At 37.2% G+C, this 18,568-nt stretch overlaps 2 protein-coding genes across 3 annotated transcripts; one reads left to right on the top strand and one right to left on the bottom strand.

Moving 5' to 3' along the window:
• Nucleotides 1-606: 606 nt before the first annotated feature.
• haus3 (HAUS augmin-like complex, subunit 3) lies at nt 607-8,149 on the bottom strand. Of its 2 annotated transcripts, none has more exons than XM_067401506.1 (5): nt 8,101-8,149; nt 3,548-4,563; nt 2,269-2,723; nt 1,887-2,172; nt 607-1,273 (listed from the first exon to the last, which is right to left on the bottom strand). In XM_067401506.1, the coding sequence occupies exons 2-5, from the start codon at nt 4,514-4,516 to the stop codon at nt 1,058-1,060; spliced, it is 1,926 nt and encodes a 641-aa protein (XP_067257607.1). In that variant the 5' UTR covers nt 4,517-4,563; nt 8,101-8,149; the 3' UTR covers nt 607-1,057. The 2 variants fall into 2 exon arrangements, with proteins under 2 accessions (XP_067257607.1, XP_067257606.1); XM_067401505.1 differs by lacking the exon at nt 8,101-8,149 and adding an exon at nt 6,136-6,184.
• LOC137030966 (prostaglandin reductase 1-like) lies at nt 6,948-17,299 on the top strand. Its single transcript, XM_067401510.1, has 9 exons — nt 6,948-7,051; nt 7,232-7,353; nt 7,425-7,470; nt 7,622-7,681; nt 8,160-8,327; nt 11,619-11,892; nt 12,025-12,130; nt 16,815-16,933; nt 17,048-17,299. Exons 2-9 carry the CDS (start codon nt 7,248-7,250, stop codon nt 17,156-17,158), a joined length of 990 nt encoding a protein of 329 aa, XP_067257611.1. The 5' UTR covers nt 6,948-7,051; nt 7,232-7,247; the 3' UTR covers nt 17,159-17,299.
• The last annotated feature ends 1,269 nt before the right edge of the window (nt 17,300-18,568 follow it).

Raw genomic sequence — 18,568 nt, 5'->3', positions numbered from 1 at the left:
CAGTCTGAACCCTCTACAAGTCAAGGCTGTAATTTTGAATGATTTAACAGATTCCCTCAGACAGAAAAATATTTAACTCATTTTTAAAACCTGTTTGTGAAGCAAGTCATTCTTTCTAAGGCATCAAGCTTAGCATAAAAATTAGAACTTACCAGTTGAATGTGAATAAAAACAAGCAACATTCAACCTCCTAATTGCCATAACAAGCCTCAAATTAATAATATTGTAAGAATGTTCTGTTTCAAACTCACTAGCTCCGCTTCTTTCTCCTCTGTGCACATACTGGACCCGAAGGGCTGCTATGATGCTCTGTGCAGCTGCAGAGAGAGGAGTTGTGTTCAGACTGCTGCAGAGGTAGCTCTCCATCTCATTTCCTGCTCTTCTAGTCTGTCTTAACCCTGTAAATACATATGAAGAAAAATAGCAGTGCGATCTAAGAGGTGCTGGATTGAAATGACAGTAAAGGGATCAAATGTGCACAAGCAACACTGCTGTCATACTCTTCTACTACAAAATATATGAGTGGAAATCCATTGTTTGAATGTCTGTCAGTCAACTCGGATCTATTAAAAAAAATACACATAGTCGGCTGTTGTTTTTCTGGTGGTCTTTTAATGAAATTAAAATATTAAATGCGTTGAAGCAAAAAAAAAAAAAAAATGCATTGAAACACACACACAAATATTTACTCAAACACTGAAATTACAAATGATATTTATTCACAAAGATAGAACTGTTAATCACCAAAAATATATAAGCACCATTATTTATACAAAGTGTGGCACATTTGTAAAAGTACAAATGTAAATTAATGTGCAACTGTAAGCACTGAACACAAATTTGACACAACTAAAGAACATTAACTTTTAGCAGATAGCAGAAATAAAGAATAATACATGAGAATATAAGATCTATGGAGTTCCACAACATAGAAAGCAACAATGGTCCATGTCCTAATCTGCATTTAACATCAATTTCTCAGTCATCCATATTTTTTATTTTTGCAGCAAGGACCTCTGTATATGTTGGCTGGTTTAGACAAAGGAGATCTGATATTCTACATAAGCCCTGCTTGAGCCTCTATATCTCTCACTGCTCTACTGAGCAGTCTTGGGTCCAGATGGAAATAAACATACAGTTCCCTCTCTCTCCTCAGGGAGGCACTGCGTTCAAGTCTCCCTCGTTTGGCCTTCAAGTCCCCAACTATGTCCTGAAGAAGCGTGTACAAGGTCTTCTGCTTGACCTCCAGCTCATCTAGAACAATTGTGAGCTCCTAAACAGAGAGAGTTGGTTGGAACAAGTCAGACGGAGAGGGTTTAAACTCCTAATGAACACTGATTACTTTCTGTGCATGCAAGGATTTAATTCACTGCTAATAAGGTAATCTTTTCAATTAAATTTCCTTCTCATTTTAATTTAGTATTAAAATGGGAAGTTAAGAGGAGAAATCATGCAAGCTTCCACTATTTTCATGGCCAATCTAGGTTCAAATATAAAAATGAAAACTAAAGTTTAAGATCTATTTTTTAATTAAACTCTAAAAGTGATTCTGGACTAACTTTGTTAAGAGCTTTTCAAGGGTGTCAGCAGAACAAAACTGTTCTTAGAGAACTAGAACAATCAGAGTCCAATAAAATGTGTTTCACAGACACAGACAGTGAGGTGTTGCAGTGACAGGAAAGAAAGCAGAAGCCATTGACAATTTTCAAGTCTTAAAACAACAACAAAAAATTATTGTGCAGAAAAATCCACCACCAAACAATGATGAGAAGTGCATGCTTTTTACAAGCCATGAATACTGACAAATAAATCTGCTCACGTATCTTGGGATTCACAACGAATGATGTAGAAAATGGTGGCGAGGTTGAGAAAAAAGAAAGACATACCTGTGCATGAGGGCAGAGCTCCAGTGCAGGTGTGGCTGTAGCACATACCTGCGGCCTCAGGAGAGGCTGCACAATGTCAGAGTACGCCACTTGGTCGAGCGCATCTCGGTCATGTTCTAACCGAGCTCCAGTAAAGGCTTGCTCTCGTCTGGCCCCATCCAAAGCCTCTTGTACAGTGACCAGATGCTCCTGTAGGTTGGAGGCTGCTGTTTCCAGCCTACCGTAGGTTTGGAATGGATCCTCTCTTTCCGTGGTGGCCTTACCCATCTCGAGCATCTGCAGCAACCTGAAGGATGAACACAGCATATAGTCTTACAAACTAAACCTGCAATACACGGTACAAAATTGTAAATTAAAACTCTCGCCACTTATGGTTGGCTACCTGCTAAAGGCTGTGTCCTTGGAGCTCATGATCTGTTGCTTAGCATTAAGACCAAGGTAGGGGACTTGGGTCAAGTGAGGTTGTGTCAAAGTGTTTTCTCTTTGAGTAGCAGCTTCTGCTGCCCCCTCCAGCCTCTTCACTATTTCATCAAGCTGCCCCATCACCCTCTTCCCCCTAAGGAGCTCTGCATCCTGGGCCAGACGCACAAGTTCGAAGAAGGTCTTCTGACGGAGAAGCTGGTCACGAATTTCACTTTGTCTGGAGGTGTAGTAATTTTGCCTGGCTACTTGAAGAGCGAGGTCACCACGCACCACGGGGATGTTAAGGAGGCGGGCACAGTCTCGTAATGCGGAGCGGACCGGGTCTAACATAAGAGACTGAATTTCAGACTGAATTGAGCTGATCTCAGAGCGTAGATCAGGCTCAAGCCTGCTCACCTGTGAGTAGCACAGAGACTACGAGAGGGAGAAAATGAGAAACATTTATAGGTATACTCAATCCAAGGGACTCAAATGCATCATTAAACGTCACATGCACAAGTTTCTTCTCCTAGCACAGTGTGTTTATCTCCAGCCAAAGTTACAATAGCAGTTAAATTGGTGTTTCACACATTTACAAAATGGATGTAAGCTATGATCTAATTATAATTACAAAATATTTAACTAAATTTTTACATTTTGTAAAATAAATGTACTACTTTCAAAAGATTGAGGTTGGTAAGAATTTATGTCTTTGAAAGAAGTTATGCTTTTTATGCATCAAGGATGCATTCATTTGACCAAATATACAGTAAAAACAGCAATATTGTGAAATATTACAACTTAAAATAATATTTTTTTATTGAAATATATATTATTCCTGTGATTGCAATTCTGAATTTTCAGCATCACTACTCCAGTCGTCAGTGTCACATGATCTTGTTCTCAAAAAATATTTATTATTATTTACAATGTTGAAAACAGTAGTGTTACTTAATATTTTTATTGAAACCATAATACATTTTTTCAGGATATTTTTATGAATAGAAAGTTCAAAAGAACAGCATTTATTTAAAACAGAAATCTTTTGTAATGTTATGAATGTATCTACTGTCACAATTGAATGCATCCTTGCTGAAAAGCATTAATTTCTTAAAAGTAGAAAAACTGACCACAAACTTTCGCATAGTGTATATGTAGTCTTTGTTTCTAGTCAACTTTACTAGTCTTGAAAAATGAAGGACCGAAGGAAATACATGGCTGCCATAACAAAAGTATCAACATAAGTAAAATGTTTTTACCTCTGTGCTGCTGTTCATTCGCTGGATGAGCCACTCTTTTGCTGCCTTGTCACCATGCTCCTCTGCCCTCTCTTTCACCAGCTGGTACTGTGCCACTATATATGCCCACTGCAGTCGTGCCATCTCTTTCTTCCTGAGCTCCACTAGTCCCTCATCCTCTTCTTCCTCATTCTCACTGCAGCAGCTCAGATTTGTCAGCTGCCAGCGATTGAAAGTGGAGGTCTCCATCATGTCTGAGATGCCCTGAAAGAACTGACGCTGAGTGTAGGCAGCCAGCACTTTGGTGAATTGCTCTTGTTGCTGGAGGAACGACTCTAGAGACAACTGAGAGAAGAGTACAGGGATTCCAGTTTGAGGAACTAAAGGTGGAGCTGCTCCATCTTTACTCCTTAGGCTGGTTTGGAAAAAGCCAGCCAGTTTGGTGGTCTCCTTTGACAAGTTCTCTACTGCTGAGTTGGTGTATGCATTTTCAGCTGCCAAGGCAGAGTTGGCATCTTTTACCACATTGCCTCCTTCCTGCAGCAGTGCTTGGGATGCAGAGGAGTTTGCACCCCAGTTGGTAGCTAGCATCTGCAGCTTGTTGAGTCTCCGTTGTTTTAGCTGCTTTTCCTTGCGGAGAGCTTGAAGTTCTGCCTCAAGGTCCTCAATTGTTACATTTCCCTCGCCACCCAGCACAGAACAGCCCTGTGACCCTACACCTCCATCCACAGGCAAACAGGTTTTAAGCAACTCAGCTAGTGTCGCCTCATCCAAGATAGACTTCCCGGTCTCCTGGAGTGCCTTGTACGCTTGCAATTCTTCTGGTGTTAGAACATTGCTGCGGTTCAGGCGGTTGCAGACGACACGTAAAAGGTGCAGGTTATCCGGTGAGGTGTCAAATAACCAGTCAAACTCAGAACCTTTCAGCATAGACGCCCGTGGGTAACCCAAACGTGACAATGCCTCAACGAACTGAGCCCCATCCAGCATGTCTGCTTATGCAAACTCGGCTCACACTTCAGAGATATTCAGTTATCCTAAGGTAGATAGTCAAAGGACATTATTGCAAGCCTGACTTATTTTATGCATTCAAAGGAGGCCCAATTCAGTGTTCCTCCTTGGCAAAATTCAATTCAACCATCAGTTTTCACACTTTCGTGTTAAAAAAAAGGGTCAACACACTGTAAATTAAAGATTTATTATACACTTTTGTTAGATTAACTGAATAAAATGTGTGGCAAAATCATTAAGCTTGCGCTGCACTGACTGTGGTTATAAAGGGAGAGCGTGGTGCTCGCTTTGTTTAATTCATTCACAAGAAAAGTTGCTTTTCCTTTTGTGAGTACTTCATACATCACCTTGACAAAATGTATTTTTAAACTTAGTGATTTTATAATGTTTCATATTTATTCAAAAGTGAAAGACTAGCTATTACAGAATCTGGCTATTATGAGACAATAAATGCTCCTCTGCTGCCATCTGTTGGTTATAGTGGTAATTCATGTCTGTTTTTATTTTTAAATAAAAGTGATTTCTATCAAATGTTGGATTTCCTACATCTTGAAACATTCAGTTTTACAAATGGTGACAATCTCAGAAGGATGAACAAAAAAACCTACCATACTTGAAATGAGCAGTTTTTAACCAGTATTTGAGAGATGTACAAACCTTTCCACTCGGCCACAAGGATCAGTTGGGAGTCCTCTAGAATAGGTGATGCATTATGTTTGCGGTTATTACCATGTCAATTCATAATATAAGTGTCAAATGTGCAGTTGTGCCACCCTGACATTCAAATTGCCGGACAAAAGCTTTTGAATTATGTCAACAGCTTTATAAAAAATAAAAAAACACTGATATTTATAAAATTTGTTTCTATGAAAGGTTTCAAACAGAAAATATTGCCATAGTCTTTAGTTTTTAACTTTTTTATTATTATTAAGACACTATTTTAAATAGTCTTCTCGTCTGTTCATTTGTTTGGACAGTTGCACCACTTAACATTTTGGGGGTTTAAGATAGCAAAACATAAAATAACATATATTTAAACGTACTAATTAGAATTCAAACTAAATAGGTTTTATAAAATAAAGTGATATATATCATGAATTTATCAAATTATTAAAAATGAAATTATGCACTTGGACACAAAAATGTGCACGTCATGTCATTGACCCATAAACAGTTATACATGATGTGGTGATTTAGCCTGATATGTTCTGTGAAAAACAGATTTGGAAAAAGCAGTTTCCACAAAACGCCTGTGACCAACACACTAACTGATAACAAAACACACTTATAAAGATGAATATATATTCAAATGATAATACCCATCAACGATCTGTCACTTAACCAGAAGTTTCAGACACGACTCGGTCATTATAACGTTACCTCAAAGACAGCTAAAGTTGCTTTAGCTTTAACGTCAGAATAACAGATGAATACAATATTTTGAATCTCAAGAGCCGTTAAAAACGAGCTAACGTATTTGTGTCGTTTGTACCATGCTTGCAGATTAGCTGAGTACAACCGCTAATACATTTGCCACAATTCAGTTAAAACCAACTTTGATATGTATGTCATAAATCAGTATTTAAAAATATCCTCACCTCGAAAACAGGACCGTTTTTGATTGCAGTCTGTCTCGCGTTACTTCCGAATTACCCGCGCTTGCTTCGTCACATGACGTGGGGGTGGGGTCATTTCTCTTCTTCTTCTTTAAATTTATTCGCGGTTGGCATACCAATTTGGTGCATTACCGCCACCAACTGTTGAGGGTGTGGAGCTTCAATGCGGATTTAGACGCTTATATATATATATTTCATAAATCAAGTCAGGCCTACAGACATATTTGCAATTTGCAATACTTATTAACGATGCCATTGAGTCCGAACAGATGATAAATTGGTTAGGCCCAGCCTCCTTCACGTGAGTGCTAGTAAAATAGCTACAAGTTCCACAGTGTAAACTGCTAAATGATCTAATGTTCATTTTAATATTGATTTCTGAAAATGTAATATATAGTGCTGCTCCCGTCTTTCCTGTATTTGGATCTTTTGAGCCGTCTGTAAATATTTGAATACTATTATTATACTTGAGACCTAAATATTGTTTACCAGATCGTTCATCCCACCATATCCCTTGCATTGTTTTGATATCTTTGCGATTTCATTTTCAAGATCCACAACGGGGTGGTTTCTTGAATTACATTATTTCAAAAGCTTATTTATAGCCACAGAAGTTAAAATTATATTATAAATTTATAAAAATAAATTTATTAAAAAATTAAATTATAAAATTATAATGCAACGTAAAACTGTATAAAATGTTTTGAATTACTGGGAAAAAATCAGAAGCCTCTTCATTGAAAATGATTGAAAAAGCTAGTCGGCCAATCAGATAAATGCAAAATGTCACCTGATCGAGATTCAGCCAAGAATGTAGCTGTGTGTGACTGGGCTGTGGGATAGATCTCTACTGTGTGCGCAACACCAGCGAGTATATTCGTCTACATAGCATTAAAGGGTATGAATACTAGGAGAGACTTTTCTTTATTGCTGATGTGATGTGTGAGCAAATCAACTGCGTTTCGTTGAACACAATCTGTTGTTTTGAAAATTAACTTTACAATACTTTATGTTTACAGTTTGCATGTGTTAACTTATGTATGTAATATAATATTATTGTCATTTACTTCTACTACAGTCCTCAACAAAGAACAATGGCTCAAGCCAAAACCTGGGTCCTGAAGAAGCACTTTGAGGGCTTTCCCAAAGACTCTGACTTTGAGCTTAAACTAGAGCAGCTCTCTGAGCCCAAAGATGGAGGTTTGTGCTCTTTAAAATTCATATGATATTTTTCCATATTTGTTCTACTGAATACCATTCTTGTTCTTCAGAGGTTCTTTTGGAGGCACTGTTCCTTAGTGTGGACCCTTACATGCGGTGAGTGAGAAAGCTGTAATGAGTGCATTAATATCTGCATTTAAGAGCCTGATTACTTTAAGTCATACTGATCCTCGTTTGATATGTGTAAAAATGCCATTCATTTTCATTTCCTCTAAATATGCAATTTTATCTTTTTAATTTCTTCTAGACCATACAGTCGTGTTCGAATGCAAGAAGGAGACGTGATGATCGGAACTCAAGTTGCTAAGTAAAATAAAGATACTTTTCATCAAGATAACAAAATAAACCATGATTATTAAGTCAGTGTAAAATGGAAAAGAAATGCATTTACCATCACTGTCTGTTAGTCAGTTAGTTAGATCAAGATGTCAAGATGTTAAAAATTAAAGTGTGCATACTTAAAGAGATCAGTTAAAACCAGTTTATGTTTATACAGTGTTTCTTTTAAATGCCTCTCCTTTTTAAGTCAGTTCCTGATGGATAAAATCAAGTCCCACCCTACTTTTTTTTTTGTCTTGTTCAACAAGTTGTTTCACTTAATTATATGTCATAATAGGGAAGAAAAGATCATCACAACTTTAGTTTCATATCGACTATAAATTATATTGGAGTTGGTGGTTTATAAACCACTTTCAAATAAAAAAAAAAAAAAAAAACATTACTTACTTAACCTGATCATTTAATTTGCCAATCAATGTCTCTTCTTTCTTCTATTTTGACTATAGGGTGATTAAAAGTAATAATCCTTCATTTCCTGTGGGCTGCCATGTGGTTGGTCGATGTGGTTGGAGAACGCATACTGTGTCAGATGGGAGTGATCTCACCAAAATCTTGGATGACTGGCCTCAAGATGTCCCCCTCTCCCATGCCATCGGAGCCATGGGCATGCCAGGGTAAACCCCACTGCTTCTTTCATCTCACAATTGTTTCTTTTCCAAATGGCCTTGTAAAGGTAGGTCAAAGGCTTAATCCACTGTGATATACTAGACGTTATCTGACGTTTCATTTGAGCACATCAAAGAGCATTACACATGTTGTAAGTAGACATTAGTGTTCTGGGAAAAGTAAATGTGTTTCGTAATTCACGTGTGGTTTTACGCAACAAACATTTGTTGCCGACATAATTTGCTTAGTGTGATTAGTTTTGGATCACTTTTAAACATGTTCTCAGAAGTGTTTTTGGTCAATAGCAAATGGATTGTGTTTATTTCTGACTGTTAATAAAAAGAAAGCATAACTTAAACAGGAGGCATTCGACAATGCAGGATGTCAGATTTTCAAGCAGGAAAAATTACTCGGCTACTTGCCACATAAGTAAATAATTATACATGAAATATTGATCTGAGTCTAAATATTTTATTAACTCTTTAAACGCGAAGTTTCCGCAGAGAAAGAAAAGTTGCTAGCAGGCGGCAAATTTAAACTAGACAGACATTTAACTGTAAAAAGGGTATAGATGCAGCCTGGAAATCTCCAAATAGGGGTTAGGAACTCTAAAATGGGCATGGCTTCCTCCCATAGACAGACAGGCACATGACACACATGTTTGAATTTACCCCCAATCCAGGGGCATGTTCAAGCTCGGTGCACAACGTTTTGCTACGTTTTCCGGGTTGAATGACATGTTTCCTGGAAACGGTGTGCAACGGGTTTGAGATACGTTTTCTCTTGTTTGGTGGGTGTGTCAGCGATGTCAGCCCAATCAGCGGCAAGATGTATATAAACCATGCGGTATTAAAGAGACAGCTCATACAATGGGTATTAAAATGTAACATAAAAATATAATACTTAAATATTTTGCTATTGTATTGTGAAGTGAGACTTTAATAAACTTTTCTATTTTCCTCTGATTATATAATGGTAAATATTACAATATCATAGCACAACAACAGTGATCAGCAATAATGATAAGCCTAATACTCACAATAAAAATAATATAGATCAGCACGGTCTCGGAGGTAAGAAGTGGATTATCCTTCACCTGAAATGTCTTTTCATGCTGTGCTGATCAACCCACCACCGTTTCCATTTAAAAAACGTTTTGCGACGTTTTGTCAGGGCTGAACCATAGACCGTAAAAAAATATGGATGTAGTGTCCGTGACGTCACCCATAGATTTCTGAACAGCAGTTTTGACGCCTAAATGAGGCCGCGGCCATCTTAGCTGCGCGTCACCGCACGTCACTCCTGGATAACTGAAAATGGGCAAAGAGGCGGGGAGGTGGTTTGAGCTGATGTGATTGGTTGCTGAAACCACGCCCGTCTAGCTTGACGTGACCATGTTAGCAGGCAAAGGAGCTATATATCTAGATACTATCTAAATTATTAATGAAGATAAGTTTTATCATCAGAACGTTCTAAAGGTTTACTGTCAATCTACGGTGTTTTTTTAAGATATAGATGCTCCAACACCAGTAGTGTTGGGTGTGCAAATAACAACATGGAAAATCAAAATGGGACTTCATACCTTTATAATGAAATAGAGATCGCGAGATGAATCCAATCTGTGGCACTTGGGTAAAATTATATGAGTGTCCATTGCAAAACAAAAAAAACATGTCACATTTCTTAATGATCTGCTCTCTGTCATCGTTCTTCAAGAAAGGATGCAATCTGAACAGCTTTTATGTTGTAAAACTGTATACGATCATATCTAACAAACAAATGAGCCTGTGTCCAAAGTATCTTTTTTTCAAAATAGTGCAGCAGTTTAAGTTATAATATCCAAGCAGTGCTGTCGGATTTTGATATCCTCCCGCCATTGTCATTGTAGTAAATCTCACAACCAAAACTTTCAGCCAATGCCACGATCCAACAACGTGTGTTCTGTGTCTCTTCCCCATGCATCCACATCTACACTGACACATATCAGTCTCGAATATTATGCAGCAAGCCTTATTTTATAATTGTATAAAATAATCGAGAAAAAAAAACGGCTGAGATGCCAAATTCAGCGGCAGCTGAGGTAACATGACGGCTCACAGACAGCAGCAATCTACCTGTCACTCAAGTGACCACGCCCTTAATTATGCAGAACTTTAAGGCTTAATATAATTTAAACGGATAAGTTATAAAAAAATTCACCCCCCTCAGAGTTGTCATGAAGGGCAAAAATAGCAGTATAGACCAAAACCACAATTTGAACCAACTTGTAAACATCTTTTTTTCTGCTATAAACTTGGCCAGTTTAACATGGGACTCTATGAGATTCTGCTCTCTTTTGGAGCCTGTCCCTAGCGGCCAGTCGATGAATCGCAGTTTAAGTTACTTCCGTATTAGCTTCACGAGAGAAAGGGGGTGGTTGCCGCTTGGGCTGAACGCAGCCCTGTTCAGCGCAAACTCCACCCCACAGCCGTTTCTAAAGATTTTATTGGTCATGTCAATCACTGTGCTGATTTCCTACAATGCTATGCTACAACAAATTCTAACCCCTAACCCTACCCTACATCCTAAGCTTAAACAGTGAAATTGACTGTAAGGCGGAGTTTGCGCTGAATATCGTGCTAAAGAAAATGTCAGTTCAGGAGATAAGCATTTAATAAGCCGAGCTGTCTGTAACTATTTTATTAGCTCACCAAACGCAAAACTTTCCTAGCAAGCGTAAAGTGCTGGCTTCAGTGTTCAGTTGCCCGGATGAACCTGTGTTATCAGTTTTTACCAGTTGTTATCAGGGGATAACATACAGCTGGATGCCGCAAATGACCAGTTAGAATCAAATATTCCACAGAGCCACGTAATAAAAAGTTTTAATAATCGTTTTCATTCTATAAGAATAGGGAAGTCCACACCACAACTATAATGAAAGCGACTTAGAGGAACGATATTTTAGGAATCATTTCCAGATTTTTTTGCAATTTGTTTTTTTTTTGTAGTTGATGAAGGATAGAAACATTGACAGCCAATCAGAACTTATCCAGTGTCAAAATGCTCAAGCATTTGAAGCGGCAGACTTTACTGCAGCGCACACTTATAAAAACCAGAATGTTATCGTGTGCTTTTGTGGTTGCTAATATATTTATCTTTATAGTTATCATTCCTGGTCTGAACGGACCTTAATTTTGATGCAATCCAGTTTCAACTCATTTACAAATTGTACTTGATCTTTTATTTGAGGCACCACATAGAAATCAAATTGTATATGATAAAAGGATACATGAATGATGATAAATAACTGTGCACCACAGGCTGACTGCACTCTATGGTTTGGAGGAGGTCTGTGCCATCAAATCAGGAGAAACCTTACTGGTGAATGCAGCCGCGGGGGCGGTGGGCTCTGTAGCCGGTCAAATTGCCAAACTTAAAGGCTGCAAGGTTGTGGGTTCCGCAGGAAATGATAACAAGGTGGCGTACCTGAAGGAGCTGGGCTTTGACCAGGCCTTTAACTATAAGACTGTCCCCTCACTGGAGGAAGCGCTGAAGAAAGCTTCACCTGAAGGATACGACTGCTACTTTGAGAATGTAAGAACTGATTGATACTAGTAGGTTAATGCATTTTCTGATACTAACTTACAAATATCAATACCTTTTTGTGGACCTTTTTCATTTTAAAAAGACAACTTTGATTATTCATTGTTTTGGTTTGGTTTCTAGGTGGGTGGCCCTTTTTCTAGTGTTGCTATTCCGCAGATGAAGTCTTTTGGGCGTATTGCTGTTTGTGGAGGAATATCACTGTACAATGACACCACCCCACAAACAGGTTTGTGTCTCTTTGGCCCAGTTTCACAGACCGGGCTAAGTTAAGTAACTTTTGTAAATGTACAGTCTAGTATAAATGTACATGTTTAGTATAAATGTACTAGAAACACCATTTCTGGTGTGCATCTTGAGACGAAACAATGGCAGTGACATATTTTAAGAAATATCAGTACATGTTTCTTTCAGTTAAAACAGCTCAAACATGCATTTTAGTCTAGGACTAGTTTAAACCTTGTCTGTGAAACCGGGGATTAATGATGATGTTGTTAACCTGGGCTGTGTCCGAAATCGCTCCCTATTGACTTAAAGGGATAGTTCACCCAAAAATGAAAAATTGCTGGTAATTTACTTGCCCTCAGGCCATCCAAGAACAGTTAAGACCATTTTTAGCTGAAACCATGGTCCTTGTGATTCATATAATGGAAATCAATGGGTGCCGTCACTTTGAGAAAAAAAAAAAATAAATATGCAGACAAAACAAAATTAATACCCGTGGCTCCTGACAATACATTGAGGTCTTAACGATCTATGCTGAACATTATTTCCAACATTTTTACCTTTAATTCACAGCCTTGGCAAATGACCCTGACCGCATTCACAACTGTCTGGAGCATGAGCTTTCTGTCGCATAATGAAGTATGCATGGGAGCGACCTTACACGTGAGCTTCCACTGTTTGTATACTACAGAGAGGTAGGGTGTGTGTTCACCAGCATTACGAAACCCAAAAAAACACCCATTTTGTTTAACAATAGATTATTTATTTATTTATTTGCATTAAATATAATGTATATTGTGTCTATGTATTTGAAACATTTGAATGGACTGATAAAGGGAGCTGTTAAGTATTGTTGAAGTACAATATAATTTTGACCATAATAATGTACCAAATCTAACTCTATACTATACTACTGTATAAATATTACAGTAGTATAGAAAAATACCATACATACATTTACTCCGAGCCTCCTGTACCCATTCTGTGATGCCAAACAACTTCTCTGTGCAAAGGATCATGGGGGCCCGAAGTGTCCATCAGTTGTACTCTTCGAAATCCTTCATTCCGAAGGGCCCTTTGAAGTGGCCAGTTTTGAGCACTTCGGTTTGGAACGACCCTTCAATATGGCGGCCATGATTATTTTCACTCCAAAGTGCCCTTCGGAGGGTAATATATCCCGTTTGGAATGCACCGTTCAAGTACCGATCATTTTTTGCTCCTTAAGACCTCAATGTATCGTCAATGAATCTCAAAGTGATGGCACCCATTGACTTCCATTTATATGAATCATTAAGGACCATGGCTAAAAATCTTCTTTACTATTCTACTGAAGCAAAAAGTTCACCTTCATCTTGGCCTGAAGGTGAGTTAATTAACAGCAAATTTTTATTTTTGGGTAAACTAGGGCTCTATTTGAGAGGACAGCCATTTGTAGTGGTGTCTGAAACCATAGTCGACGTTATCGAGTGCACTCATTCAATCCCATAATGCATTGCAATAACAAATGCACAACTGATGTAAACTCAACGGCCATAGAATAACCATAATGCACTGTGAGGGTTGTGCCGAATGAATTCCCGCGTCCCGCAAGAAGATGGCCCTAGTTAATTGACCCTTCACCAGGAGTTTGATTGACAAGCGATCTAACCAATCTAAACACCGAATCCGCCATTTTGTCCGACAAAGCAGTCAGGAGTTACAAGATTAACCTCGGTGGACTTAAACTTGAAAAATGGTGTGTATTTACAGTACAGTCCAAAAGTTTGGAACCACTAAGATTTTTAATGTTTTTAAAAGAAGTTTCGTCTGCTCACCAAGGCTACATTTATTTAATTAAAAATACCGTAATAAACAGTAATATTGTGAAATATTATTACAATTTAAAATAACTGTGTACTATTTAAATATATTTGACAAAGTAATTTATTCCTGTGATGCAAAGCTGAATTTTCAGCATCGTTACTCCAGTCTTCAGTGTCACATGATCCTTCAGAAATCATTCTAATATGCTGATCTGCTGCTCAATAAACATTTATGATTATTTTCAATGTTGAAAACAGTTGTGTACTTTTTTTTTTTTCAGGATTCCTTGATGAATAGAAAGTTCAAAAGAACAGCATTTATCTAAAACACAAAGCTTCTGTAGCATTATACACTACCGTTCAAAAGTTTGGGGTCAGTAAGAATTTTTATTTTTTTGAAAAGAAATTAAAGAAATTAATACTTTTATTCAGCAAGGATGCGTTAAAATCAATCAAAAGTGGCAGTAAAGACATTTATAATGTAACAAAACATTAGATTTCAGATAAACACTGTTCTTTTGAACTTTCTATTCATCAAATAATCCTGAAAAAAAATATTGTACACCAATATTTTGTACATTTGTACACATTAAATGTTTCTTGAGCAGCAGCATTCATGTTTATTTGATGCTATAAGTTAACTAGTAAGAAGAGATGATCAGTTCACGAGCTGTTTGAGCTGAGGCGGTACAGCATTCTGTCGCGACACATTAAAGAGCCACAAAACGTTTTTTATTGTTCTAATTTATTAAAAAATTACACAATTTGAAAGCTGGAACTTTGTTTAATATAATAAGTAACCTGCTCTGTCTTGTCTGTTGACGTGTTGTCAGTGTCCTCTTTGCTCCACAATGTATTTATCCCTCTGTGTGGCGTAACAGTGCCATGGCTTGTCGGACAAAGCAACAGTAACTAAGGGAGAGACGGGTCTTTGCGAAGGGTCAATTTGGTTAATCATCCATCCATCCATTTTCCAAATCCCTGGTCCAATGTGGGTACAGTGTTATATCCTACAGGTATAAATTCCTTTTTAACTGATTATTAAAGGTGCCCTAAAATCAGAATTTGAATTTATCTTGGCATAGTTGAATAACAAGAGTTCAGTACATGGAAAAGACATACATTGAGTTTCAAACCCCATTGTTTCCTCCTTCTTATGTAAATCTCATTTGTTTAAAAGACTTCCGGAAAACACTCGGATCTCAACATAACACCGACTGTTACGTAACAGTCGGGATCATTAATATGTATGACCCCAATATTTGCATAATGCCAGCCCATTTGACGCATTAAACAAGGAAAGGCAGTATTATCGTCTGGATCTGTGCACAGACAAGGTAAGCAAGCAAGAACAACAGCGAAAAATGGCAGATGGAGCAATAATAACTGACATGATCCATGATAACATGATATTTTTAGTGATATTTGTAAATTGTCTTTCTAAATGTTTTGTTAGCATGTTGCTAATGTACTGTTAAATGCGGTTAAAGTTACCATCGTTTCTTACTGTATTCAAGGAGACAAGAGCTGTCACTATTTTCATTTTTAAACACTTGCTGTCTGTATAATGCATAAACACAACTTCATTCTTTATAAATCTCTCCAACAGTGTGTAATGTTAGCTTTAGCCACAGAGCATAGCCTCAAACTCACACAAAATCAAACTTAACCATCTAAATAAATACTTTACTCACATAATTCGAAGCATGCATACAGCATGCATGACGAACATCTTGTAAAGATCCATTTGAGGGTTATATTAGCTGTGTGAACTTTGTTTATGCGATGTATATATAGTCGAGAGCTCGTGGGGCAGAGGGAACGCATCTCTTAAAGGGGCCGTGCTTAAAAAATAAGTGCATAGTTAATGATGCCCCAAAATAGGCAGTTAAAAAATTAATTAAAAAAATCTATGGGGTATTTTGAGCTGAAACTTCACAGACACATTCAGGGGACACCTTAGACTTATATTACATCTTGTAAAAAAACAATCTACTTTAAATTGTTTAATTAAGGCATATACATGCTAGTGTTTATGTTTGAGTTCAAGATAATTCTTTTCATTATTACTGGAGCTTCCAGTTTGCTAAGTTTCAAATGATTATTAAACAGCGAGCAGAAACTATGCAAAAGCGGCAGCCTTTCCAGTGTCCACTCAGTGTCTGAATTCACTCTTTTGTTCACTTCTTCAAGTGGACTATATTAGTGGAGTAATGTAGGGAATAGTGAATGAGGGTATTCGAACACTGTTCAGGAGAGGGTGCTTTGAATGACCTTTACACTAGAGTCAATACCTCAATGTGAATCATGCAAAACCTGTATGGTCACCATTATTGACGCATAAAATTAGACATGAAGAATTGATTTTTAAGCAGCTGAAAATGGAAGGTTTCTTGGTGGGCAGGTGGGAACATAAAAATGAGGAGTCTCTAAAGCGAATGTTGACCTGGATGCAGGAGGTAAATCAGAATGTTTGGTTAATACTATAAAATCTAAATCTGCATTAGGCCCCCTGGAATTGAGGCCCATCCGCCATGTTGAGGTCATCTTTCCTATATCTAAAACACCTGATTACATCCAAAATGTGCAGTTCTGGGGTAGCCTACCTGGGGTGATACCTTATCTCCTGGAATATTTTTTACAATGTTAAGGACAAAAAACTATTTAAATATTAAAAGCCTATGGTAGACGATATTTGGTGAATTCGGAGTCAGGTGAGACATACAGTACCTCACCCATTAATAACAGTATAAAGGTTACAAGAATTTGCAAAGTCAGGTCAATTTATTTATGTCAATAAAGACATTTTATGTAAGAGTGCTGAATTGGGTAGACATAGACACTTGTTCATTTACAGCTGTGATTAATGTGTATGTCTTTTTTTAGGTCCTTATCCACACATGCACATGATTTTTAAGCAGCTGAAAATGGAAGGTTTCTTGGTGGGCAGGTGGGCACATAAAAATGAGGAGTCTCTAAAGCGAATGTTGACCTGGATGCAGGAGGTAAATCAGAATGTTTGGTTAATACTAGAAAATCTAAATATGTCTAATACTAACTTTATCTTAATATTCATATATGGATAATGATGCAGTTTCTCTTGATTTGGTGGTTTACAGGGAAAACTGAAGTGTAAGGAACATGTCACTGTTGGGTTTGAAAACATGCCTGCTGCATTCATGGGGATGCTCAAGGGGGAAAACATTGGGAAGGCCATTGTTAAAGTCTGATGCTTCAGTGGTTTACTCATATTACAACAATGTTCTTTTTGGCTCAGATTCTGCATTAATAATGTTGTCCTTTACTTTGGTTTACAAATAAAATTGATTTTTGTAAATGAGTGTCGAATTTTCCTCCTCAGCTAGGACAAATATGCACAAAGCAGAAATAAAATGATTTTTTTTTCTAATATAAACATATAAAAGATTTTTATGCCAAGATTAAAATGTCAGTTAACTCTTAAATGACTGTGGCTCAGAATTATTCAGTATTTCTAAATCCTGTCATAAAAAGAAAAACAAATGTGCTGAGTCGTGAACAGCATATAAATCATTAATGTACTGAGTAAGATTTGTTTTTGTTTTTTTTAAATGAAACTTATGCAATAGATAAGCAAGGTTATATGGTTTCTTTGCAATAAAATAATATTTTCAACTAACCATTATCTTTTGAATCTGAGTAGGCTTCCGTTTTAACTATTTATAAGAATCTTAAGTTTCCAACAACAATATAAGAGTAAGAGACTGATGCTACAAACTTTTTAGAAGTTTCTAAAAAGACTAGTTCTCTAAGAAGGTTATTTTGCTATAAACCATACAGTAGATGCAAACTCCACCTTTCAGTGACAACTCACCTTTTTGAGATCAAAATAGGTCAAGTATAGGTCACTTTGGGGATTTGCATAGATCCAATGAGAAAGTGTTTTTATGGAGGGAGGGGGGTCTGAGATGGCAAACAGTTTGCAGTTAAGCTAAGTATTGCCGTCTCAGCTAGGGATGGGCGATACCAATCATTTTCTTTCCGATCCGATACCAAGTACTTTCGAGACAAGTATCGACGATATCGATACCAATACCGATACTCCAATTAAATATTTTCATGTGAGTGATTTTATATTGTTTTTTGATAGCCATCATTATTAATATTAAATAAACTGCAATTGACATGATTCTTTTTTTACATTTATTAAAAATACTGAACATTATTAATTAAATAAACAAAGATATCACTGTAGACTAAAAACAAAATATAACAAATATAACAAAAAGAAAAAGTAACATGTCTCTCAAACTTTTTCTCAATAATTGTCACGTTTCTACATTTCTTCCCTTTATAGGTTTTTGAGATGAAACAAAGTGAATGTTGACATTCTCCTCTTCAGCCTGTTTTTCTTTGACTGATCAAAATCTGTTGCTTTTGAAAAAAGTGTGGCGTATTGTTTTTTGACAAACGTCACACGAAGATTCATCATTCTTAACTGGAATGACAACACAAATGTCTCCTTTAATACCTTAGTGAACACTGACATCTTGTGGCTCTTTATGAAATCGTAGTTCATAGTAAATATTCATGAAGGAAAGTCGAGAGCATCTCCTGGGAAAGGAAAGATTCATGTATTTCATCCATGACCCAATTTTAGT

The sequence above is a fragment of the Chanodichthys erythropterus genome, chromosome 11, assembly GCF_024489055.1.
Source record: "Chanodichthys erythropterus isolate Z2021 chromosome 11, ASM2448905v1, whole genome shotgun sequence".
In the NCBI taxonomy this organism is placed as follows: Eukaryota; Metazoa; Chordata; class Actinopteri; order Cypriniformes; family Xenocyprididae; genus Chanodichthys; species Chanodichthys erythropterus.
Note: the sequence above shows the minus strand (reverse complement) of the source record. Positions and strands in the feature narration are given on the sequence as shown.

Bases quoted from the DNA above. Each gene is read 5' to 3' on its own strand.
- haus3 (XM_067401506.1), bottom strand. From the start codon at position 4,516: ATGCTGGATGGGGCTCAGTTCGTTGAGGCATTGTCACGTTTGGGTTAC. The intron at 2,724-3,547 runs GTAAAAACATTT...TCCCTCTCGTAG, and splicing joins GAATGAACAGCAGCACAGAG to TCTCTGTGCTACTCACAGGT. The intron at 1,274-1,886 runs GTATGTCTTTCT...CTCTCTGTTTAG, and splicing joins AGCTCTGCCCTCATGCACAG to GAGCTCACAATTGTTCTAGA.
- LOC137030966 (XM_067401510.1), top strand. From the start codon at position 7,248: ATGGCTCAAGCCAAAACCTGGGTCCTGAAGAAGCACTTTGAGGGCTTT. The intron at 8,328-11,618 runs GTAAACCCCACT...TGTGCACCACAG, and splicing joins GGAGCCATGGGCATGCCAGG to GCTGACTGCACTCTATGGTT. The intron at 16,934-17,047 runs GTAAATCAGAAT...GGTGGTTTACAG, and splicing joins TGTTGACCTGGATGCAGGAG to GGAAAACTGAAGTGTAAGGA.